Below are 24,764 nucleotides of genomic sequence, written 5' to 3' on the forward strand. Positions count from 1 at the left end.
AGTTCCTCGCGAGAAATCCAACTACTTGATTAACAAAAGTTGAACACCCGGGTATTCAGAAGCAGGCTAATCGCGGAAATCGTTATGATATACCATAAAAACCGGTATCCGCTTCGTTACGTTATCGTAATCCTAAAACAGCTGAAGGAACGATTAATATGATGACGACCAAATCATACAATGAATGAATGATGCGACCTTATGTCGATTCACGATTCTTCGAGGTGGTTTACTCTGCTGAGATCTTTCTTGAATTCATCGTAAGTTGGATCAATCTCAGCATTGCCAACGTCAATGATGACATCATCACGAGTCTTGTCCTGATCATCGTCATCGTCATCGTCGTCGTCTTCATCATCATCATCGTCATCGTCGTCGTCGTCATCGTCGTCATCATCGTCGTTGTCGTCATCATCATGGTTGTTGTTGTCATCGTCGTCATTCCCATCGTCTTCGACTTCGGGATAGCCGCCCAATTTCATGATAATGCGGTCGACAATCTCGTTCCAGTCCATCATGCCCCCCATACCGATATCACCATAGGCACCAATGACCTTTTCCACTGGCCGCAACACTTCCACCCACGGCATTTCCTCGCGGATCACCTGGAGCTGGTGCTTAGTAGTGATGGCATTGTACAGATACAGCACCATCGCCGGGGCCAAAAGGATTGGGAACAGCGTGTTCCACGCCCGCACGACATTGGTCAACAAGTTGTCGCAGATACCCATGGCAATCTTGGAAAGAGTATTGGCAGTGAGGGGGCAAATGATCAATATATCCGCCCATCGTCTGAGCTCAATGTGTAACACCGGATCCAGACGAGTCTTCCACGTAGTCCACTCATCATCATCGTGCCACACCTTGACCCCCTTCACCGTTTCAAGCTGTTGCAACAGCTCCACGCTGATGAAATTGGACAGTTGCTGGGTCATTATGAGCTGGATGGCGATACGGTTGGCGCCATATATATCGAAAAGCTTAGCGATAATCAACTTGATCTTGGCAGTACTGAGAGCACCACACACGCCAAATAAAATGTGGATTTTACCATCATCTTGGACGAGGCGCGGATCGATGTTGGCGTTTTGCTCGGGGATTCGCGTCGGTGACAGCGCTGGTGGCTCTGATTCGACGACCGCGTCGAGGCTTTGTTGTAGTATCAGCCCCAGACGCAGTCTCACCTTTTCTGGCTCTTCAAAATGGGCGTGGACGGATGGGTTGCGCTGGTGCTGATCTGCGGCGACGTTCAACGCCACACTATCCAAATCGCCTCTGGCGAGCTCTAGCAGCTCGTCAATGTTGCGAGGGGGATTGTTCAAGATAGGAGGTGGCAGTGGACACCGAAGATTGCTGAGCGCTTGGGATTTGGAGTCTTCGGTCATTGCGGCGGCTGAGAAGGGGCGGTATGGCTGATAATGAGAAGCCAATATGGTAGCGCGCGCAGCAAATAGTACACTATAGAACACGCCGAACCATTCGAGAGAGGTGGGCTGATCCTTGAGTAAGAATTGGATAGATTGTTTCTTGGAGTTACTGGTACACAATTGAAGCCTCTATAAGTCAATTTCGTCAGGAGCAGAGCGTTGTGGCTGTCAAGATGTCAACTTTCCATATCAACCAGAGTAATTGCTTTTGGTCGTAGAAACAGTCAGTGGGGATAGTTTGACCAATTATTAAACTCATGTCCTCCGTTGATCAACCAATGGAGAGCTATGGGGCCTCAGCTCTAGAGTATCCCTCATAATTGTAGCTGTCTGCGTCTAGAGTTGCTACTTTCAAATTCTGGCGATGAAATATGTTCAGCGTAACCAGTTGAGCTTCCCCATGATGTAGCTGGATATATCGAGCACACCAACAAGTCTTCTGCTCGGCTCACCAAGTACTGAACATTGTGCCGCACACGCGAGCCATGGCTGAAACGAAACTACGTCGAACACATGAAATCTATCTCTGTGGCTTCTTAATTAATATTGAATTACGGCAACACAACAATAAAAATTTTTTATGTGGATTCACAGGACAATCATTTTAGTTGTCAAGGCAGTCAGTGCCCCGAAAGTGGGGGAGGGGGGCATTACCTTAATTGCCTTTGATCAATTATGTTCTAAATTGGACTACGGCCTTCAAATTCATTGGCGAGATCAATTGAGAGTCTCTTCATCTGTTCGCCAATTATACTGTGACAAGAAATTTTAGCGGTTGTATGCGAGGTTGGTGTCTGTTTTGATGAGGGCATGTTTGCGGCATTAAATCCCAAAACGGCAATCGCGACCAGATAACTAAAACGACAAGCACAGCGCATCTCATAACAGGTACTACAAAGCGGTTTATCACAGGGAGCCCGCGTCGTAACAATCGTCATAAGGGGACCCGACGATCGAAAGTTAGTGGGATCGGCAATTGTCAGTACATACCAGGGCGTATGACGCTAGTACAGTGCTTTTGGTCATACCGCCAATTTCGATGAATTGGTGGTTTGTGCGACAACAGTGTCGGACCGGATGTCGGACTACAGAGTTCGGATTGCGTATCGGGAGTCGGAAAAAAAGGCAGCAGTGACGCTTGGCTTGTCGGGTTCGCGGTTGTACGTAGTCGCAGTTCGTGTCGGACTCAATTTCGCACTTGCCGTGAGAAATTGAGAGTCGCTGTCGGTCCTGTTGTCGGAATTCTGGGAACCGTTGTCGGTCCTGTTGTCGAAATTTTCTAGAACTTTCGTCGCTTTGGCGAAGGCTAAACATGTAGATCTAGCGACACCACGTCCGTCACTAATCTTGAAAAAACCGCACGTGAATGCGACAAGGGATAATTTTCGACACGCACCCGACAATCACCTCGAGAATTTCCGACACCGCGAACCGCAACGACGACAAGCGTAACTCTTTTTTCCGACATCACTACAACAACGGAAGCATGAGAATCCGAAACTCATTTTCCGAGGGTCCGACAGTAGGTGCGACAGTTGCATTTGAGGGTGCGACAAACTTGTGCCAAATGTGGGTTTCGCGTATCTGTAAAGCGCCACATCCATGACGCCGACTAATCAGGTTTGTGCACTCTTTTAGTATTGGGTGGGTTCGCGTCCTTTTGAGCAACTAACCCGTACATCGAGTTTTGCAAACGCAAGTCGGTTAAGTGCTGTGCAACGAGGAAAAATTCTCGCTCTACTAGAACGATAATCAGCCAATCGATTAATTTTTGCCAGACTTCAAGATCGGTTCTTGGCGGCAATTTCTTGTCGCAATTTAGACGATAATCATGCCTTCCTTGATGGACATGATTGATCTCAACAGTAACCGTTTTTCAGATGATCCAACGTTTTGTCACGTATATTATGCCAGGGCGAGCCTCACTGACATCATCACGAGTATACGATATTTTCGTGTATAAGCCACCAGCAGGGACGCACGAAGCTCCCTTCAAATCTGCTGGAGTGGATCTCCGAGAGTATTGTTGTATGTTCAAAAAGGCCGAAGTGGCTGGTAAGAGCAGAATTATTTTCTGACAAAGCTAATTTCGCGGAAAATATTTCGCACGTGCAACCTTGTAAAAAGTCCGATCTTATTCACCAAATTAATTACCCCTTGACTACAACTGCTATATACGGGTAAGAACTTTTAGAGGTTTTTAAGTTGCTATCACACCCTAACATCGATGAAGTTCGGTTAATTCCTCAATTTTATTCCATCCCAAACATGGCTCATGCCACCTTCATCGTCCAGTTGAACATTTGAGGTTCATTACAAGATTGGTGTACAAATATTGTCAGCTCATCTGGTTGAGTCCAAAAGCGTTGCCTAATAGGTTTCTCTGGATACTGCTGGTTTACACTTGATCCTGGGAAATGATCTTATCAATTGTAACTTGCAAATTCAATTGCAAAGTTGTAAATGTTCCAACATCATTTTTATCCAGATAAAAAAAGCCCGTATTGCATTCCAACTGTTGAAACGCTTATACGGATGTCAGGGAGAATACTGAGTGATGGCAACTGTTTGCACAATGACTCACATGATTTTGGATTAATTTGAATGTTGGGAAACATCTTGTTAAGTTGCAAACAAAAATGGAAAAGTCATCAATTCTTCCTTGAAAGCATTACAAGCAGTTCCGGTGATGGTATTTCTTCGAATTAATTTGCGCTACAGGTGAGTAAAACTCAACTACAAAATTGTGGCTATATCAACAGATAATCTCGAGAAATATTAGATCACGAATGAAGTTTTTGAATGGGTACAAATAAGTCGGAATCTCCTGGTTCGCCTTATCGGTGTATGCTTGACCCCCTTATTGATGAAATATGTCGATCTCAGTACCCCTCTCGCTAAACTCGCATGCGTCACTGATAAGTTTATTCAACGGTCACACTAGTATGCAACGGGTAGTGATCAATAAAAGGGGAACTTGCTTGGATATGAAATGTGAGCATTTGTGAATGATTGAGTTTACTCATTTGCCGCTGATTTGTCATATGAGATGATTCAACATGAGACGATTTACAATTCCATCACATCCTTTTTTAACTTAAACTGAAAGTGTGGTACTGGATTGGACTTCAATTCAAAGTAATCATCATAAACATATTCAGTCACAAAGGCCGTTACTGCCAATGGCCGAATTGGTTTTTTCTTGAGACATTTTCAGCTCCGATGAAGCTCTAGGTCGAACACGAGAATTTGAGTAATGATTGACCAATTCTTAAAATGAATCAACCTTCAATAACGTTGGAGGGTTATTACAAGCGTGAGATTTCAAGATTTTGAAGTAGATTAACTATATCAATTAACAGGACGCCTGCGAATGTCAACATTAACTCAATACTAATATCGGATAATCGTAAATTCGTAAATTCGTGAACTATACATAACTATCAAGGTTTTGCTATGGATATGACCTTTAACGAACCCATTAAGCAGAGTGCAAACATAGCCTCGTCAATCATTGCCTCCAGGCTGAGGTGCTGTTGGTGTTGGAGTCATTTCTCTCATCTCTCCGAAACTTCTTTGTAGGCGGCAGACTGGAAGTGTTTGTTATTTGCAGTAATGGACGTTTTTGCTGTGGTGCAACGTCTTGGAGCGGGCGTCTAAGTATGGGGAGCTTCGTTGGGGATCGCGGTCTCGTGTCAAATACATGGTGGGTATCAGAGGGTGTCCGCCGAGCCTCTTGTGGGAGTGCTGGCTTGAGATTCCGGCTCCGAGGTGATCTGCTTGGAGATGTAGGCAATTTGGAACCGGGGTACCTTGCAGTGGGACTGCGAACCAGAGATTCAGACAAAATGCGACCTCTCATGGGACTGACATCTGGAATATTACGCTCAATGCGTCTGACTGGGCTTGATACAACCCTTCGGCTCGGACTAAGCAGGGCGTTTTTCATTCCTGATTGGGGCTTACGTGGGCTCATTCGTTGCGGAGACCTTGACGGGCTACGCGCTCGACAATGTTTGGTTTCAGCCAATTCGATTACTGATAACAATGGCTCGTCATTAACGAGGAATTGCTCCTCCCTGTCTGCGAGCAATCTTTTCAATTCACTTGTGACGCGTGGAAAATTCTGAGCAAATTCTTTGTGCTTGCGAGCCTCCTTGAGACCAATACTGACAGCGTTACTTCCTGTGAGGCGACTGGGGTCTTTGGCGCTATCAATGAGTTGTTGCTTGAGGCTGAGCAATTCGAGGAACCTTTCATATTCTACAAATATGATTTCCTTACTGGCATATTCCTCCTTTAATTTCTCGAAGTAGGTCTCATGGTCATCAAGTACCTTCTCCATAGTGGGTATAGGTGATCCCAGCTCGTCATTTTTGTCAATGGTGGCGTTGTCCCAAGTAGCATATTCCCATTGGTTGCGTTGATCAGGCCCGTAGTGCATGTCACTCCATAGATTCTGGATACTCTGTCGTAAGGAAGTGATATACTTTTCAACGTGTTGGCTTCTCAAGATTAACAATCTTGAGAGCTCAGTCTTCCAATCCTTCAAAACGTGTTGCAGATAGCCTTGGTGAGTGTATGGAAAGTTAAATTGATATTCCTCGTCCACATCGAGCTTTTCCCATAGCAGAATGCATTTCATTTTGACTTCCTCCACTTCAGCTCTCATAGACTGGAAGGTCTCATTAAGTGTACCGTACCATGACTGAATAGTATTGATATGTTTTTGATGCAAGCCAAACTCTCGAGGAGAATCTTTGAAGGTGGCGACGTCAGATACTTTGAAGAACTCCTCCACATATTCGTCACCCTTGATCTTGGAGGTCTTCATTGAGTTTTCCTGAACTGACTTGAAATCCTCTTCGGAAAGCTCGAGTTCGTTAATCATTTTGGCGCATTCAGTAGCAACATCACTTACAAGTTGCTCGCGTTGCTGACAACATGTTTGAACTTTCTTGGTTTCAGTGGTAATGTCCTTAAGTAGTTTCTTGCTGATTCGCAAATCCATTCCTTGGACTAGTTGTACTAGTCTGTAGTTAACACCCTGAAATTGAGCGTCAAGTGTATCCGTCTTCAAGTTAATTTCCAGCAGATCAGGGGATTGCAAGTAGTGAAACGATTCGTTGTGTTGCGACGGCAGAGCAATGATAACGTCGGAAACTGGAAGATTAGTCGCCTCTTTGTGTAAGACGTCGAACTCTTTCAAAATCCTGAAATACGTGTTTGTGTCATCTTGAGAAAAGCAATTGCTCAAGCCGGGGGTTTCGAACTTCATACCCACCACGGATGCCAGTTTCCAATACTCAATCAACATATTACCAAGTTCAGTTAAAGATTCTGTAAACCATTTCAAAACCTTGAGAAATACACTGTGAAGGCACTTCTTCAACTCGAGTAAGGAGATACTTGATTTCGGTGATGTTGTGTTGGGATCCACAGATAATCGGCTTCTATCACTTTCGGATAATCTCACCCCCCCAGGATCCTCGATATGCTCCAAGAACAAGTGAATTTGTTGTTTGAGCCACAAGCATTCATTGATAAGTGCTGACTTTTCTTGTTGAGCTGTGAGAGCGAAACTCCTTATAGTGTGCTCAACTTTGTCAACAAATACTTGCCTCTTCTGTTCCTTTTCACTTTCGGAGTAGCCAATGGATTCGTACGTCGCCAGAGCACTGTCAAGAGCCTCTTTCAACTTCAACCCAATTTCTTCATTGGCCGCCGAATCAAAATGAGGCACACAACTTTTTTCAACAACCGGAACTGTGTCTGTGGTGTTGTCCATTTCAGAAGGTGGTGACAATTCAGGGGGGTCGCCCGAAGTCACTACCGGTTCCGTCATCCCAGGGAATGATTGTTATTGTTTGGATGTGCGGCGCGACTTGGTGCGCATCCGACCGTGATCTGAGATGAAATCACTACACCAACTTAAGTGATGTGAGACTCAACACAACAAAGCGAAATAAAGGAAATAGTCGGTATAAGTTACCATTCGTTTGATGTGAAGTCGGTATTGTCTATAGTTTTGCTATATTTTTGAGTATATAGTAGATTCCTCTCCCGATTGTTTGTGTCACGTGATCAGTGTTTAATAGGGCTATATTGTTAGTAGTTGATCCCAAACCTTCGTGCTGCAAAGCTTTACTTTTGTCAGCAAGCATTTGTAACCTGCGCTATAATAAGATGTATCAACACGCGTAGCGGGTAAGAATTTTGAATTGCTATAGTAATAATCGTAACCTATACCCGATTGGACTTCTCACTGTATTTATCGAAAAGTGTCGCAGCGTCTAGATTGTGGACACAAAGCCTATATCTTAACTAAAATGTGGTTTTGAATATAAAGCAGAATTACGAACTACAATGTATGCCTGAACGTCGCTTTTACGTGATGAAAGTCTAGGATATTCTTCAGCTCGAGTGAACTTTAGTATCGACCGCCACAATTGATACCTAAACTTTGAATTTATGAACTTATTATAACCAGTATTCGAATTGTTTATAATATTATATTCTAGTTGTCTTTACCCCAGTTCATCAAAACAGATAAAGCTTGCTGTCTATCGCTCTTGAAGCTTCGATCAGACACATACCACGCGACGTCACTTAACACCCCGAGCTCCTCAGGCTCCTTCGAATTGGAAGCAATCAGCTTGTTCTCTTCAGCTACCCGCGCTGAAGCAACCTCAGCGGCATCGACAATTGACTGCTTGATACCACACATCGCTGCCACATGCATCCCGAACAGCCCCGGGGCACGGCCGGGCTCCAATTTGTACAAGAAGGTGATTTGCCGGTTCTCGTCATCAACGTTGATCGCCATTCGTAATGGTTTCACTTCGGGATGCTTGTTGAATGCGTCGACAAGACCACCAAAGTGTGTGGCAAAGTAACCAAGGGGCTGGGTATGCGTTGCCAAATGGTACAAAACTGCTTCAGCAATGGCAAACCCATCGGAACTCAGACCACCTCGACCCAATTCATCAATGATTACCAACAGCTTAGGCGTCGCCTGGCTCAAGATTTTCTTCGTTTCCGCCAACTCGACGTAGAACGTCAGCTGCCCCCCAAGAATATTGTCACTGGCACCTAAACGAGTCATGATGCGATCAACAGGGACTAATTCGGCATATGAGGCAGGAACATAACATCCTAGTTGGGCGAGAATCACGGCGATGGCAGTAGTCCGCATAAGAGTCAGTTTACCAGCAGCATTAGCCCCAGTAAGAAGTCCAATGCGAGGGGTTTCACCACCAAGTTCAACATCATTGGGAATGAAATCACGTGTGTGCATGGGATTGGTCAAGTTCTCAAAGCGAAGATGGCCGATGTCATTATCGACAAACTTCGGTCGGGAGGCAGGAGATCCCAACAGTTCCAGCACTCTGGTAAGCGCCACGATCGCATCGGCGATACTGACAGCATCAACAGCCTTCTTATAAATCTCAAAGTCTTGGGAGAATTGCCGGTACAAATTGGTTCGAAGCAGGGCACACACCACTTTGTGGATCTCACGCTGCTCCATCAATTGACGCGCCAATTTCTTCACCGGTGGCAGCCAGTACCGCTTCACCTTCGACGTCAGCCCCATTTGCATCCACAGGTCAGGCACCTTTGATACCAACCGATTAGGAAGTTCAATAAGGTAAATCTCCTTACCCAGATCCTTGTACACGATTTCTCTCAGGCCAAACTCATCACGGAGTTTTTTAAGTTCAACTGCAAGCTGAGATTCAAGCTCAGTTAAAGCGTTTCGCAGATTGTCGAAATCGGCATCTACCCCAGATGAGGGTACAACTTCGTCGTTCAAGGCTAACTTCCGGTCAAAAGCATCTTCCCACTTACTAATGACCTCAGCTAATTCGTGAGGGATGGCTTTGAAAGCCGCTCCAAGCGCACTATCAGCAGGAACGTTCTCTTTGAGTTTCCTGAACTTGACGATGGCTTCCAACAGTTCGACCACCTTGACGAATTCGCGGAATCTAAGCGTACCTGCGTGGACTCTGGCGAGTAGACGTTCAGTGTCAGGAAGAGCATCAAGAGCACGCTCAATTTGTTGCCTCACATCACTATTGTTCATAAGGAATTCCACAGCGTCTAAGCGTTCGTTTATAGATTTGGCTCTGGCAAGAGGAGCCATAACCCATTGTCTCATACGCCGCTTTCCCATCGGCGTTTGGGCTCGGTTGACAAGCTTCAAAAGCGTACCGCGACTCAGACCATCGTCACAGTTCGCCAACACCTCTAAATTTTCTAATGAAGTACCGTCAATGTTCATGTGACTGGGACCGGCCTCAGCAGAATACCAAGTGATGTTCCCCAAAGAAAGGATTTGAGTGTCAAGCTTCAAGGTAGTGAGGTACCAAAGAAGACCCGAAAATGCCAGGAAGGCAGTTTGGTAATCTTTAATACATTCGGCTAACACCTTCGGGTAATTGCTCATATCGTCAGGGTTCTCTTGAGGGAACCAATTAGCTTTGCTGATGTAGTCGCGTGCTGTGTCAGTGTCCCAGAATTCAGTGATGGGATTGACGGCATTCCAAAGCTGTTGGTTGCCTTTGCCAGACTGCTTGACGATCTTATGCGCCAATGGCGAAAGGTTGTGCTTTGCCACCACCACTTCTTTGGGGCGAAGTTGCAGCACAATTGTCTCTAATTGAGTACAATCACGGTCATCGTCGATTTGACTAAGTTGTAAGTGGCCCAGGGCAACGTCAACCACGGCAACACCAAATTGAGGAGTAAGAGCCGCCAGCGGTTCTTGCCATACGGCCATACAATACACCGCCAGATCACCATTCAACATGTCAAGATCAGTGAGCGTACCACCGGTAAGTACGCCCGTAAGCTCACGTTTGATAATCTTCTCTTCCTTGGTGCCACCGCCACGCATTTCTTTAGCCAAAAGCGACTCTTTTTGATCGACTTTGGCAACTTTGTAGCCAGCATCAATAAACTGTTTAGCCCAGTATTCAAACAGCATTTCTGGAATACCTGCTAGTTGCATGTTGGCACGACCACCCCCAGCGATCTTCAAGTCAAATTGAGTATTGGCAATGACAGCATCGTTTTCATAAAGTTCGTAAAATTTTCCCTTCTTGAAGAACACCACTGTGTCCCACATTTTACTCTTGATTTCCCAGTATTGCCGCTCGAACGCCGTAAACTTCAGCCACGCCAGTTGAGGAATGTAAAGCGTACGAGGGTCGTACTCAGGGTCATCTTCGGTACGCTTCTCCGCATCTTTAATCGTCAAAAGCCATTGGTATCGTTCTTCATTGATTTTGGCAAACTTCGAGCCCAGAGCCAGTTTGGATGGAGTACGTAAAGGTGACAGCCCAAGCGCGGGAGCTTGATAATTCAGAGCTGATGAAAACTTTGCCAACGAACCTGATGGAGAGGAAGGGGGCATTTGCGATGACAGTCTGGGAACGGGAGAAGACATGGGACCCCGCGACGACAGTCTGGGGGTGGGCGACGATCTTGGTTGCGAACGCCTCTTAGGCTTCACCACGATATCATCGTCATCATCGTCCAGCTCATGGTCTGTGGGAGGCTCGGGACTATCGGGAACGGCATCCGACACGTCGTCGGCATCACTATCACTACTTTGAGCGACAAACTCGTCACCCAGATCTTCAGACACGTGAGGCAGGTCCATATCTTCATCGTCGTCTTCCTCCTCCTCCTCATCCTCGGGTTCGACTTCTTGTTTAACCCGCTTAGCAGGCTTTTCGGCAGGTTTCGCCTCTTCGTGAGCCCGCTTCGTCCCTTGAGGTTGAGGGGGTTTCGGCTCCCGTCTGACCGGTGAACTAGCCGGTTGTGAAGAAGGAGGGGTAATGTTCTCTTTGTTGCCGTCAGGAGCTTTCGCTGGCAGCAGACTTGCTGGTTTGAAAAACAGCATCAACAGCTGCTGTTTCTTGGCCTTCAACGGGGTGGATCCCGGCATTTTGGCCACGGTCATTTACCTAAGGTGAACGTACTCAGGGGAGACGCGCGGTTCTTGCCTAAGTAGCCAGACGCGTTCGGGTGTGCACTTAAGCTCAGCTGACCACAAAAGATGAGCAAGCCATCCAGCTAACTGAGGAAAGTTCAGATTTGAAATATCATTGTGATACTTACTTTTTGTTCTCTAATCCAGCTGTGACGAACTTCATCCTCTTTGATATATTTTGCACAGAGTTATTTTGAGGGGAACGTCCTTAAAGTTTGCGAGTCACCATCACAAATCTCTATCCTTCGGTGTACACTTTCAAAACCTCATTGTTGAAAAGTATAGATGATTGACAAACGTCATGTAGTTGGTATGCATTTCTAAAAATTCAAACGTAGATACTTAACTTTACACCTCCATCTCCATACCCATTTCGCACCGCACATACCATGACCAGGCTTCGAGGATGGCTGCCTCGTTATTTCGATATCGGCGTCAACTTCAGTGATGCCATGTTTTCTGGTATCTATCACGGACGCCAGCACCACCCGCTGGACCTCGACCAGGTGATTGCCCGTGCTAAAGCCGTGGGTGTCGATAAGATGTTGATCACTGCTCTGCTGATAGCGGAGTCCAAGAGCCATCTTGACCTATGTCGTGACCATCCCGGGTTTTACCAGACGGCAGGTGTCCACCCCTGTCAAGTTTCCCTGGAGTTTTATGTCGCCAAACCCAAAGACGAGATTGTTGAAGGGGAACCTCATTATACTGAAACTCTCAGAGACGACGTCGATGAACGACTCGAAGACCTCAAACAAACGATTGTCGCTGGTCATGCTCAGGGGTTTATTAAAGCTTTCGGCGAAGTGGGGCTTGATTACGACAGATTCTTCTTTTCACTGAAACGACAACAACTCACCATGTTCACTAAGCAGCTCGAAATGTTGCGTACCATCAAGCACTTGGAACTCCCGCTTTTCTTGCATATGCGGGCTGCCTGTGACGATTTTATTGCTTGTCTCAAGCCGTTCATTGCTGACGGTACGGTAAAGCTGGGGGTGATTCATTCGTTCACTGGTACCGAAGAAGAGTTAGACAAATTGAAGGCATTGGAGATCTTCCACTTTAGTGTTAATGGATGCTCATTGCGCTACCCTGAAAATGTCGAGGTGGCGGCCAAAATTCCCATGGATAAACTTATGATCGAGACTGATGCCCCATGGTGTGAAGTTCGTCGCACTCACGCTTCGTACAAGTATATCACCCCGTACCCTAACGTGTTCTATCCTGATCTTGTCACTGATTACCCCATTAAGTCTTCCAAGTTCAAGTTTGACGCCAATTTACCATTCACTTCCATCAAGAAGGAAAACTGGACTAAGCACCACGATGAAGTCAACAAGCAAATCTCTCAGCTCGAATTGGACGCTGCTGCTCATCGTGTGGTGGGCGATCTTGCTCCTCCCATGATCAAGCTGAGAAACGAACCCGCTGGCATTGTGATGGTGGCAGAGATCATGTGTGGGATCTACGGACTCAAATCTGAGGAAGACATCGAAAAATTCCTCGACACCGTTTACCGCAACTCCTGTGAGGTGTTTAAAGTTTAGAAGCCTAATAAATACTACTTTAACTAAAATTTAAGCCGCTTTCTAACCCACATATGTGTGGTATGTCAAATATCGGTTTGACGGACTTAAATCTAAATTATATGCACACTCCGCATTATCCTGCGAGAAGCCGAATCTCACGTCAAAACCATCACCCCCGTCAAAATGATTGCTGATGTGATCAAGTTTGTCTTCACTTTCGTGTTTTGCGTGGTCGTATCCAGCAGTTTTGTCGGGATGATGCTGCTAATGCCGACAGCGGAGAGTATCGCGGTGCAACTACTATTCCCTATCACGGTCACATGGTTGGTGTGTTCACTAACGGTAACGGCCGACATTGTATGTGACAACAATCGAGAAGACTTTCCATGGTGTGCGTTGCGAGCGGCCCATCAGAAAGGATTGTTAGGTACGCTCTTTGTGTGGCCGCTGATAGGGATGATCCTGTGCCTTCTATATTTCATTGTCGCTCCGAAGATCCCACGCCACGCAATCGGAATTACCCACTGACCAACTAATAGAGATGAAGCAAATAGCATTTAATCGAACGACGAAACGATCTTGATAAAATAAAACCAAAAAAATAGCAAAAGGAATGATTCTGCCCGGGCTCGATCCGGGGACCTCATGCGTGTGAAGCATGCGTCATAACCAACTAGACTACAGAACCGATCTTGATTTTCTGAATTTTCCACTTTTTCATACCGTGGTGGACAGAACTCAAAAATTTCGTAATTTCGCCTCATCTTTTGTGCATTTTCTATCATACTCTCAGATTCTATCAATTATATTCTACTTACAGGTCGCCATTCACCACGGCATCGTGAATAATTTGGTAATTAGGCTTGTAGCCAGTGTGCAACTCGAATTGGCGATCACCCTGGTTCACCAACATCTCGGCCCCAGGGATCACCTTCCACCCGTGTTCTTCAGCCAACTTCATCATCGGCGTCACCGGAGGCTTGTAGCTAGCTTCCAACAACGCTCCCAGGCTGTGCTTCAACACGGCAGTGATCTTAGCCATCACCAGGTCGTCAATGGGCAGCCCCAGGGGCACGCAAGAAACAACCACAGCCACATTTTCAATGGCATTAGCTTCTTCCTCGGTGTTCACAACCTTAAGTTGGTCGAAGGGCATGCTGTCCTTGACTTCTTGCACCTTGGACGCGGTACGGTTGATCATGTAGATCGACTCACACCCCATAGCGTTCAAAGCATAGACAGCTGCTCTCAGGGTACCGCCCAGACCGACAATGACCCCGGCTTTACCTCTAGCAGTGGTGACACCAGCATAGCGAGCGAACAGCTGAGTAATGCCCACCCAGTCGGTGTTGTCACCCTTGAACTTGTTGTCACCAATGGGAATAACGGTGTTGACAGCGCCAATGATCTTTGCGGCGTCAGAGAGCTCTTGGACATAATTCATGATGTCCAACTTGAGGGGCATCGTCACCGCGAGGCCACCGAAGTCAGGACGAGTCATAAGCTCGTTGTAAACGGGCTTGGCGACCTCAGCTTCAAACCGGTCAAAGTGGTAGGGAAGACCCAATTGCTTGTAACCAGCATTGTGCAATTGAGGCAGTCTCAGGTGAGCGATCGGCAGCCCCACCACCCAAAACTTCAAGTGGTCCAAGCCGCCGACTTGAGTGTATAACTGGTTAAGTTCGGCCACTCCCAGATCAAGCAGAACCGGAGTAAACAATTGGTTGGTGATTTGGGACAACTTGCCGTGAGTGCCAACGTTGTAAGCCGAAAGAGGAACTTCCAGCACCGTAGCCCGGAAGACTTCGACATCGGCGTTGTCAGCAAACAGTCTTTCGCCAATGCCAATGAAGCGAACGGCATCCAAGTTGAGCGCTTGGTTGTACTTGTTCATCCAGTCCAAGTCGTCCCACTTCAAGGTGGAAGCGTAAACACCAATCACCTTAGAGTGGCCGCGCTTCAGCACCACGCGGTCAAGCACGTCTTGGTCGAGAGTCAAGGGCACAGCCACGTACTCAACCGCCAACTTGAACGCCTGGGCGGCATGAGCTTCCACCAAAGCATCGGCAGAGACATTGATCACAAGAGGGACATCGACATGCTTACGGATCTGGCTCACTGCCAACGAGATATCCGCACCCACGGCTTGAGTGCCCACATCCAATTCAAGAGCAGCACAGCCAGCAACTTTAGTGGCGAATTCTTCCACGCGGTTGAACACATCGTCAAGGCTCACTTGAAGTACCAAGCTGCGCAGTTTAGGGATAGTCACCGAACGTTGACCCGTGATAAGCAACACAAACCGCGAGAACGATCCTCTAAGCTGGACGAACTCCTCGCTGGTAGCGCAGTGGTTGCTGTAGAAGTGGTAGTTCAGACAGTCTTTGTACCATTGCTTCCGACGTTCCCACACTTGTTCGATCTCTTCGGCAAGCAGAGGGCGCGAAGTGTCGGCATTGAGGAATGCAATAGTTTCACCGATATCACGGTGGAGGTGGAGAACAATTCCAGAGTAAGCTTGTAAAAGCTTACGAGCCAGCTCCAGTTCCACGATACCGCCACCAGTGGAAATGACGGTTTTGGTGGCGTTTTTAGCCAACACTTCCTTCAACAACGCAGCTTCCTTGACGCGGAATTCGTCCCAGCCATGGGCACCGACAAATTCCGGGATAGCACCATGCTTTAGTTCAAACACAGTGTCCATATCCAAGAACTTGAACCCTAAGATGTCAGCCATCCATTGCGAAAGAGTGGTCTTGCCGGCAGCTCTCATGCCAATGACAATCACCAGCTTATCGCCATTAGTGGTTTGCACCTGGTCGTGAGCACCTTCGTAACCGTCCAATTGACAGTTAAAGGTGGTGTGCAAAGTGTCCCACCAACCCGGCCACGTCTTGCCCGTGGTGTGTCTTTCCTTGATGATGACATCACCACCACACACCCCAGCGAGAAGCGAAAGCGACATCGCCACCCGGTGGTCATCATAGGTGTCGATGGGTTCTTGAGGCACTTGCAACTTCTCCGCGCCAAAGACGATGATACCATCGTCGAACTCGTCAGTCTTAACACCGAACTTGGCCAACTCGGTACGCATAGCCTCGATACGGTTACATTCCTTGACTCTTTGGTTAGCGATACCCGAAATTCTAGTAGGAGAAGCCCCGGGAGCCATCGCCGCCACCACCAGCGCCGTCAAGAACGCATCGGTCATGGGTTCCATGTCCACTTCAGGCAACGGCTTAAGCTGCTTAGGACCAGTGACGGTGGTCAGCGTCGCTGTTTGAGTGACGGTACAACCCATGGGACGAAGCACATCGACGGCGAAACGAGCATCCCCTTGTAACAGCTCCAGACCAATGTTGGGTACGGTACAAGTAGTGCCAGTCATGGCGGCAAACGCCAACGGGTAAGTGGCCAGCGACGCGTCCAGTTCCACCACGTACTCGGCAGGGTTAGTGTAGGTGGCCTTGGGGATATGGTAGGTGTATTCTTCCGTGGTCAGCCTTTCCACTTTAACGCCGAATTGAGCCATCATGGCAATGGTCATGTCGATGTACAATTGCGAGATCGGCTTACCACCAACAAGGGCCAAGGTGACAGGTTCATCGGCGTAGGGAGCCGCCATTAAGATCAGCGACACGTACTGCAGCGAGATGGTGGCGGCAAGCTCAATACGGCCACCCTTAAGCCCGCGGTTAGCGGCAATCTTAAGCGGCAACAGCCCTTCGCGGTTCATGTACTCGATGCTGACCCCGTTCAGACGAAGAGCATCGACAAGAGGACCAATAGGACGCTCTTGCATTCTGGCATTACCAGTTAAAACCACGGGGACATCGCCCAGCACCAACGACGCCACCGTAGTGAGGAATCGCAGCGCGGTACCAGCGTTACCCAAGTATAACGGACGCTCCACCAGAGTCAATTTACCACCACCCTGGATAACCAAAGTGTCACCGTTGTCTTCCGTACCAACAATACGAGCACCCTGTAAAGCCTCAACAGCGTCGATCATGTGCTTGGTGTCGTCCAGATGAAGCAAGTTCTTGATCTTAACGGTCCCCTTACCCAAAGCAGCGAGCACAAGGGCCCGGTTCAGGATCAGTTTCAGCCCCGGAGGCACCACTGTCAGTTGTTGAGGAGGGTTAGTGAAAGGGTGAACGATGATTTCGTCAGTAAGGATCACGCCAATGTCTTGCTTGAAGATCTGGTGAGCCTTTTGTTGGTAACATCTCCCAATCGACTCTAACAACACACAGCGGATCTTCAGCCCGTCGTTCTTCTTATCGATAAGCATCTTTTGAATGAGGACATCCAAGTTGAGCAACTTACGCTTGTAGCCCACTTTACGCAAGAACTCGGGGTCATCAACGGTAACGGGCAAGCCGTAAGCGACGAGGGCTTTGGCTAAACGGGCCACAGCCACGTCGGATAAGATCCCAAGGTACCGCAGCAATTCAGCCTCCAAAATCATCCCCACGGACACACACTCACCGTGGAGCGCTTGAGGGGTCAACACGGCTTCAATGGCGTGGCCAATGGTGTGGCCAAAGTTAAGCAAGTTCCGCAAACCGCCTTCCTTTTCGTCGGCAGTAACCACTTGGGCCTTAACTCTGACTGACTCCAACACCGTTTTGATGAGCTCAGGCTTAATCAGCACCAAGTCAGGTTTTTCTTGAGCGATAGTAGTGCGGAAAGTATCGGCGAATTGTTCGAGGCGAGTGAACTCGTCCTCGTTCCAGATGGCAGCGGTCTTCACCACTTCCGCCATCCCATTGATAAGCTGACGTTGAGGCAAGGTTTGCAAGAATTCGACGTCGATAAACACGTACTCGGGCTGGTGAAACGCCCCGATGAAGTTCTTCCCCAACGGAGTGTCGATGGCCGTCTTACCGCCGACACTCAGATCGACCATGGCGAGCAAGGTAGTGGGCACTTGCACCACCCGAACACCTCTCATGAACGTAGCGGCGACAAAGCCAATCATGTCACCAATAACCCCACCACCGACGGCAAGGATCACCGTGTCTCTGGTACATCCGTGCACCAACAAGAAGTCTTCCACGGCGGCTTTAGTCTCACGGTTCTTGTTGTTCTCCCCCGGGGGTACCACGTAGGTAAGCAACCGCAGCTCTGGTCGCTGCTGTTTGAGGTGGGCGACAAACGAGTCCCTCAACTTGGTGTAGGGCTCGGTCTTGGCCATGTTTTCGTCGGTGATGATGACGTAGGTCGACAGCGCCAACGTGCCAATGGTTTGCTCGACGATGTGGCTCTGGATACCATAGCCAACGTGGATGGTATCCTTACCAAGGATCGTCACTTTTTCAATCATTCCCGTCAAGGGTGAGTATGCTCGTTAACTTTTCGGTGGGTCGATTTCGGACGAACGAATTTTTCGCCGGTAGCGGAGGGGTGAGTCATGGCGATGGCTAGAGGAGACAACCGGTGAAAAATCACTTTTAGAAAGGTGAAACAAGGGAGGATGGTATTTTAGGGGACTGTTTTGGTTGTAATTGTTATAGAGAAAAGTGAATTAAGGTGACATCTAGGTGCCAGTGAATCTATAAGTGAGTGTCTCTAGAGTTAATCCGGATTACGAGTCTCTTTACAATGGTTAACAATTTCAATAGTGATAAGTGCTGCTTATTTCTTCTTTCAGGCTTCTATATTTACTCTGCTATCATCCTCGTTGAAGGATAGGTTCCATTCCTTATAAAGGTCTGATCTGAAAACGCTTGTAGTTTGAAAACGGTTGCAATATGAAAAATGCTTGCAGTGAGAGCAATGGCAGGCACAATCGACCTAGCAACCACTTACTTTGATGTGTACTGGCAGCCTCGCCTTAGCCTGTTGATATAGATCGCTTATCAGATAGTTTATGCTTCTCATACATGACGAGTGTGGAATTTAGTGGCAAAAACCTGAGGGACGAAATCAACACTGGATTAATATCACCATTGTTCCGGAGCCGCAGCGTAACCCCGGATAATTTTTTAGCCCAGATTTTGAAATTGCGTCATATCAAGGGGCTTCGAGGTATATCGTCCCCGCCTTCGTTTTGAACAACATTTGTTAGTCGAGTTAAGGTATCAGGATAGATCTCGTACCATCACACCCCCGGGTTTGTCCCACAATTCCCGTTTCCGAAATAGCAACCCAACAGATAAGGGATTGACAATATGCCTCAGATCGAATAGATATTCAATTACGGAGCTCTCCTCAAGACATATTAATGAAGTTGTCCCAAGATTGAAAAACAGCTACTTTCACTCCATGACAATTCAACAAATGTACCACTCAAAAGCCCACCAAACGCCACCGGGTCCACCTTGCTACCTTGACAGAAAATCTCGTTTTGTTAAGTGTGCCACCTTGAGTTTTATCAGAGGCAGAAGGAAGCAGTGAAGAAGAAGATGAAGAAGTGACGAACAAGTTGTTTATAGCCACAGTGTTTGAGTGCCAATGCGAAAGTGGTGATATAGTTAACTGATCTGAAAGAGACGTTGGCTATCCCTCGAGTCATTGACCCTTATCTTGGTACTGAACTCGAAGTCAATGGATCAATTCGTCATTGGTTTCTAGCGTCAAAGACCATGAGATGCGCTACAAATTGTTGACACTATAATATTCTCAGTTGACTTCTCTTCACTTTCAATCGATTAGTTTTGATGTACGCTTTGACGACACAGGTCTTACATCAAATACATCAGCTTTATGAGCATAACTCAGTTGGTTAGCCTTTCATGTTGGGACAATAGAAGGATGGTGGAGTCTGAACTAAACCAAATGACCTCATGGTATGCAAAGGAGGCTTGTTGAAGTGCGATGACGTCTCCTTCCACACAACTTCCATATGTTGGAGCTGCGACTCGACCTCAAATTTAAGCCAGAGCTCTTCGGTGCCGACATTAACAATCTCTACCGACTTTACCGATGCCGAAATGAAGAGAGGGCGACTTTCGGAGCAGTCAATATAAACGCCATTGAGTTTGAGCCTTTGTAACGTTGAACATCCCAAAAACGCTCGATAACCCAATATACCGCCGGGCTTAAGACCAACATCCACTCGGGGAAGCAGAACCGTTAGATCTTCAACACCGCGATATAACTCAGGATTCAATAGTGGGGAACCTGAGGCATTTAGTTCACGGCACCTGATGTTTGTTCCGATGAGACGGCCGAATGAAGAACTATCGATTATCCCCACTTTGACGGCTATGATATTGGTGGAATTAAGTATCAGACACAGCATGAACCAGACTTCCCACGCCTCCACACTAATATCTTGAATACTGCACCCATATAATTTCAACGCTTTCAATGCACGGCCGATTCTTAAGGTACTAATATCACATTATTTTAACGTGACGGAAGATACTGCCGGCAGCTCCAATATGTGTGGATTATTCGCGTAATCGGTAAGAGAAATAACGGCTCCTGCATTGGGTGTGCCGAACTCTAACCTACTACTCACTTCGACTGACAAGGTTAAAAGTTGTGGACACAGAATTGATGCGTTCCGAACATCCAACAACTCAGCCTTAAGCAAAGTGGAAGATATGATAGTCACATCGGCTTCCGTCGAACATAGGAAAAAGTTTTTAACTTGCTCAGGAATTCCTGTAACGGGGTATGTGGTCCATACAATGTCTGAGGCACCATGAGCTAATTTGTTAACGGTTCATGCATAGTTATTCCAAAACTTCTAAGCAGCTCGAAATGATCGAAATTGGATATTTCACAGTCTGAGATGCATAATTTGGTGATTCGTATCTTTTGAGATGCATCAAACAAATTCACAACGTCATCGTCTTCAAAATCTTCGGATTCATTCAGGGAATTTTTACAAGATCCAACAGTGTGAGTCTTGGACAATTAGCTCCCCTGAACGATATCGCGTGGTTTACTCGATTAATTTTTATATGTCTCAGGTTTTCCATTTGATAGTTGTTGGGCATATAATTGTAAGTGGTGACTTCTTCCACTTGATCCCACGGTCAATCATGGCGTTCGACATCGATCTCGACGTTTCGAAGATTAGGCAAATCCCATGATACTTCACTTTGATCATTGAGTAGCGCGACATTAACTAGCGACCGTGGCAAGTGGATTCCGACATGGTTGCATTTGTCAACACGCACTTGCTGAAGGCTGGTTAATTTTCTCAAGCTCGTCATACTTGTTATGCGACACTGTGTCATAGACAATTCGACAAGCCCATTCTTAATGCAGGAAGCATCAATGGACACTTAAACAAGCTTGAGACTACTGATAGGATGCTTCAAATCCTTGATTCCTTGATCCACATTATCGTCACCCGGTTGATAAACGTCATCGTCGCTTATTGTCACCACAAGCAGTCTTACTTTCACCTGATTGAGACGATGAGCTGTGTGCCGCCACATCTTCACTGTCGTATTTACCCTGACATCGCAGGGCGGGATTTGAGCAAGGTAAATCAAAAGTAATCTTGGTGGAACCTCGTTCAGTTGCAATAAGCGATACATCCACCATGAGCTTCTTGAGACGGTAGGTCGCCGGTACAGCAGATCGATGGGGAGCAAATGCCACGTAAGCTCGACAGATCAGAGGCACATCGAGTAGCGAGTATATCCTTCTCTGGATCTCGATGGGGAGATCCTTAAACCGATGGAAGGTTGGTTGACGTGCGGTTGTAATGCGCCCACGGTTGAACAACGACATGAAGGATGCCAAGCTGCTCAATGGTATGGTAATAGGGGTTATCAGCGACAAGTCGTTTCCCTTTTACCGCCCGCGGTTTGGAAGAGAAAGGACTTGCCGTTAGACGAGCCCCCATTATTAACATTCCCTAGAACTATCGTCTAGCGTCACGTGCGGCTGTACACAGCATCAATATTGGACCACGCCATTGGGATGGATTCGAACTAGCTAAATGGTAACCTATAACAGATAGTTTGAAAGATTATAACAAACATCGTGTAGTTTCTTGATCTCGTTCAAATTTTCTCTTGATTTTGCGTAGATTATTTTCCATCTTTGGATTTAGACGAATAAATTGCAAAAATGAGCAAAACCAACTATAGTACCTAAGTTCGAGTTTCGAGTGAATTGTTTATTATACATCGTTTCTAGGTCATATACGTTAACCACGTCTAAGTGGAACCCACGCTGACGGTTTCTTCGTGGATGCCTTCATGCTTGCCTTGGGCAGAGTTGACGGCGTCCTTGGCCGTCTTCTTCAAGCGGGGGAGGATCTGTTCCTGCACCACACCAGCGACCTTACCGCTGGCTTCAACCACACCGGGGAGGACATCCTTTTCCAACACCGGTTGCAACTTGTCGTTGATGAAACCAGGGCGCACTTCCTCGTTGGTAATGTTGCCCAAGTTGCGTTGGCCAATGCGTTGGAGGTGGCGATCGAGCAAACCGTAGTTTCTCGAGTTGGCCTTGTAGCCGATAGCCACAAGGGACCCCACTACGGGGATGAGCCCAAGACCAAAATCAAGGGCAATATTTAACAAGAACAAGAGCAGTAAGTCGAGCGGGAACGGGTCACTGAGCTTACGCGTGAGCCAAAGCAACAGCAACAGCCAGTACATCAGCACCACCGGCCCTGCGACGGGGACCAAATTGACAATCAGCGACCAGCCGAATTTAATCAGCCCCCACAGGAACCACTGGTCGTAGCGTACGGCCCGTTTGCGGAACTCCTTTAACACCTGGGCATCGTTGTCGTTGACGCCATCGGGAATGGGCCGAGGCACTTTTTTGGTCACCACCTTCCCCCGCCTTTTCACCTCCACCTGCATCGAGTAAGGGTCCTCGACCCCGATCCGGTCCCATTGGTTGTCCCTCAACAAACGGTTGACGACATACTTGGCAATAAACAGCATCGTCAATGGGAAATTTCTGGGGGCACAAGTGGCTAGTGGGGGCCTTTTATTGCTCTAGCAACCATACCGTCTGCGTGGCTGAGCCCAGCAGCCGTTAGCCACCGCGATGACCAGTGACGACACATTTCGTAACATAGTTGCTACCACCCGCTACTACACCTTCCACAAGATTCTATCACGGGACTATAGTTTACACGGAACCCCATTTTGAGCTTGTGACTGCTTACCGTTAGTACTCGCTTGTAAAGAGTGCATGCGCAATTGTCAGGCGACGAGACCCTCACTTAGCACCGTCCCCTGACGGATATGACGTAGCACATGAAGACACAGACAATATCTTCCCCGCAGATACTGGGGCCGGGACACCTCATTGTTTTCTTTTGATGGGCCCACGTACCCCACGGGCCGTTTCCACCTTCTCTCAGCCGTGTATATCGGCGCCAGCAGCACATGGGCTTATGGGCATGTGAAAAGCAATAAAAAAAGAAACGCACCCGACCTTATTACCCAAATACATACTTCGGGCCACAGTTATATCATCACCACGTTTTCCTAACTTACACTACATTCAGCAAAGATGGTGGTCCGTGAATTCGTGGGCCGGGCGATCTTCAGCGTCCCCATCGTGGGACGGGTGGCTCGCTACACCACGGGAGCCTCCGACACCAAGCTGGAGGTCGAAGTGGTGTCCGATGATGATGAGATCGAGGTGGTGGAGCCCGACTCCCCCAGAGAGAAGATCCACCGCCAGTTGCTTAAAAACCGCATTGACCGAGCCGAGGCCTTCATCGACGACGACGAAGCGACTCTCACCGACCCCGAAGTCCGTGGCATTGATGGTGTCCGGGAGCACCGGGTCGAAGAGTTCTTGTACCGTCAGGCTTCTAGAGAGATGCAAAAGCCCCAGGAGCAACTGAACCCAGGCTTCGTGCTGTACTTGGTGACGCTGGGGGCGCAGAGATTGCTTGGTCGCCGTCACAGTCCCGAACCTGATGCTTATAGTGATGGTGAAGGAGCGCCTAAAGTGCTGGTGGCGAAGCGGTTGTTAGATACCGATATCAAGATGGACTTGTTTTTGGACTCATTAGATGCTACCACCAAAAAGCGTCTCCTCCAAGAATTGGCCCACGACCTTGAGCTTCACAATGAACTCCCTGGCTACACCCCGAGAACGGGATCAAGCACCCCTCGCCTGGGCTTCCGTACTCAACCACAATCAGGTCCCGACATTGGCGTGGACAAGTTGAAGGAAGAACTTATTATCCTCATTAAGTTCGGGGTGGTGTGCTGGAAGATTCTGATGCCATTGTTCCGCTACTTTTACCGCAGGTACATGGACAACTCCCTCTACTTTTTCAACCAGCGCAACACCGCCACTGTGTTCGATTTTGTTCTCAAAGTGATGAGAATTGTTGAGCAGAGATTAGGTGACAATGAAGACATGATTGACCAGATTTACAATAAAGGACGACGACTGCGCGACATCACCGACCGCCAAGTGGAGGCCTTATACACCGAGATATCCCTGGAAGCACTGAACTTCTTCAACCTGCTGCTGATTCGTCAGCTGTTGTTCGACTTCATGTTGGGCCGAGTGTACGTGCTGAAGCCGTCGCCGCCGTCGCGGCTGCCAGAGCCGTTGAGACTGTCATTTGAAGAGAACTTGTACAAGTTTGAGACGATGAACCGGTGAAAATCACCGGTGACCTCCGCTGGGTGGAGCGTCACATTGCATTTATACGCCTTTGTAGGGCTTATGAACATGAGAAATCCATTTTAATCGCGAACATCTTATTTTCCTTAGACTTATCTTTCGCTGACGTCACCCCGTAAATTGAGGAAAAAAAGGTCGCTTAGGGAGTTAAGCTTTTTCGTTATCTATTCGCGCACCTGGAATTATCTCGGCCTTGTCGGATGCTTGGGAGATCCGGGGGGG

The 24,764-nt window shown here is 47.5% G+C and overlaps 7 protein-coding genes across 7 annotated transcripts; 2 read left to right on the forward strand and 5 right to left on the reverse strand. All coding sequences in view use genetic code 12, as the record gives it.

The window, feature by feature from the left end:
• Positions 1-209: 209 nt before the first annotated feature.
• Positions 210-1,385, reverse strand: DIURU_003621 (phosphopantothenoylcysteine decarboxylase complex subunit; the record flags this gene model as incomplete). Its single annotated transcript, XM_034156404.1, has 1 exon — positions 210-1,385. The coding sequence occupies one exon, from the start codon at positions 1,383-1,385 to the stop codon at positions 210-212; it is 1,176 nt and encodes a 391-aa protein (XP_034011874.1).
• Positions 1,386-4,938: 3,553 nt separating this feature from the next.
• On the reverse strand, positions 4,939-7,272 carry ASE1 (Ase1p; the record flags this gene model as incomplete). Its single annotated transcript, XM_034156405.1, has 1 exon — positions 4,939-7,272. One exon carries the CDS (start codon positions 7,270-7,272, stop codon positions 4,939-4,941), a length of 2,334 nt encoding a protein of 777 aa, XP_034011875.1.
• A 672-nt stretch (positions 7,273-7,944) lies between these two features.
• MSH6 (mismatch repair ATPase) lies at positions 7,945-11,394 on the reverse strand (the record flags this gene model as incomplete). The annotated part of the gene is made up of 1 exon (XM_034156406.1): positions 7,945-11,394. One exon carries the CDS (start codon positions 11,392-11,394, stop codon positions 7,945-7,947), a length of 3,450 nt encoding a protein of 1,149 aa, XP_034011876.1.
• A 419-nt stretch (positions 11,395-11,813) lies between these two features.
• On the forward strand, positions 11,814-12,974 carry DIURU_003624 (3'-5'-exodeoxyribonuclease; the record flags this gene model as incomplete). Its single annotated transcript, XM_034156407.1, has 1 exon — positions 11,814-12,974. One exon carries the CDS (start codon positions 11,814-11,816, stop codon positions 12,972-12,974), a length of 1,161 nt encoding a protein of 386 aa, XP_034011877.1.
• A 796-nt stretch (positions 12,975-13,770) lies between these two features.
• ARO1 (Aro1p) lies at positions 13,771-18,285 on the reverse strand (the record flags this gene model as incomplete). The annotated part of the gene is made up of 1 exon (XM_034156408.1): positions 13,771-18,285. One exon carries the CDS (start codon positions 18,283-18,285, stop codon positions 13,771-13,773), a length of 4,515 nt encoding a protein of 1,504 aa, XP_034011878.1.
• A 3,802-nt stretch (positions 18,286-22,087) lies between these two features.
• DIURU_003626 (DUF4112 domain-containing protein) lies at positions 22,088-22,828 on the reverse strand (the record flags this gene model as incomplete). The annotated part of the gene is made up of 1 exon (XM_034156409.1): positions 22,088-22,828. One exon carries the CDS (start codon positions 22,826-22,828, stop codon positions 22,088-22,090), a length of 741 nt encoding a protein of 246 aa, XP_034011879.1.
• A 577-nt stretch (positions 22,829-23,405) lies between these two features.
• DIURU_003627 (uncharacterized protein) lies at positions 23,406-24,521 on the forward strand (the record flags this gene model as incomplete). Its single annotated transcript, XM_034156410.1, has 1 exon — positions 23,406-24,521. One exon carries the CDS (start codon positions 23,406-23,408, stop codon positions 24,519-24,521), a length of 1,116 nt encoding a protein of 371 aa, XP_034011880.1.
• Positions 24,522-24,764: the final 243 nt, after the last annotated feature.

Source organism: Diutina rugosa, assembly GCF_008704595.1.
Source record: "Diutina rugosa strain CBS 613 chromosome Unknown scaffold1_size794362, whole genome shotgun sequence".
Taxonomy (NCBI): domain Eukaryota; kingdom Fungi; phylum Ascomycota; class Pichiomycetes; order Serinales; family Debaryomycetaceae; genus Diutina; species Diutina rugosa.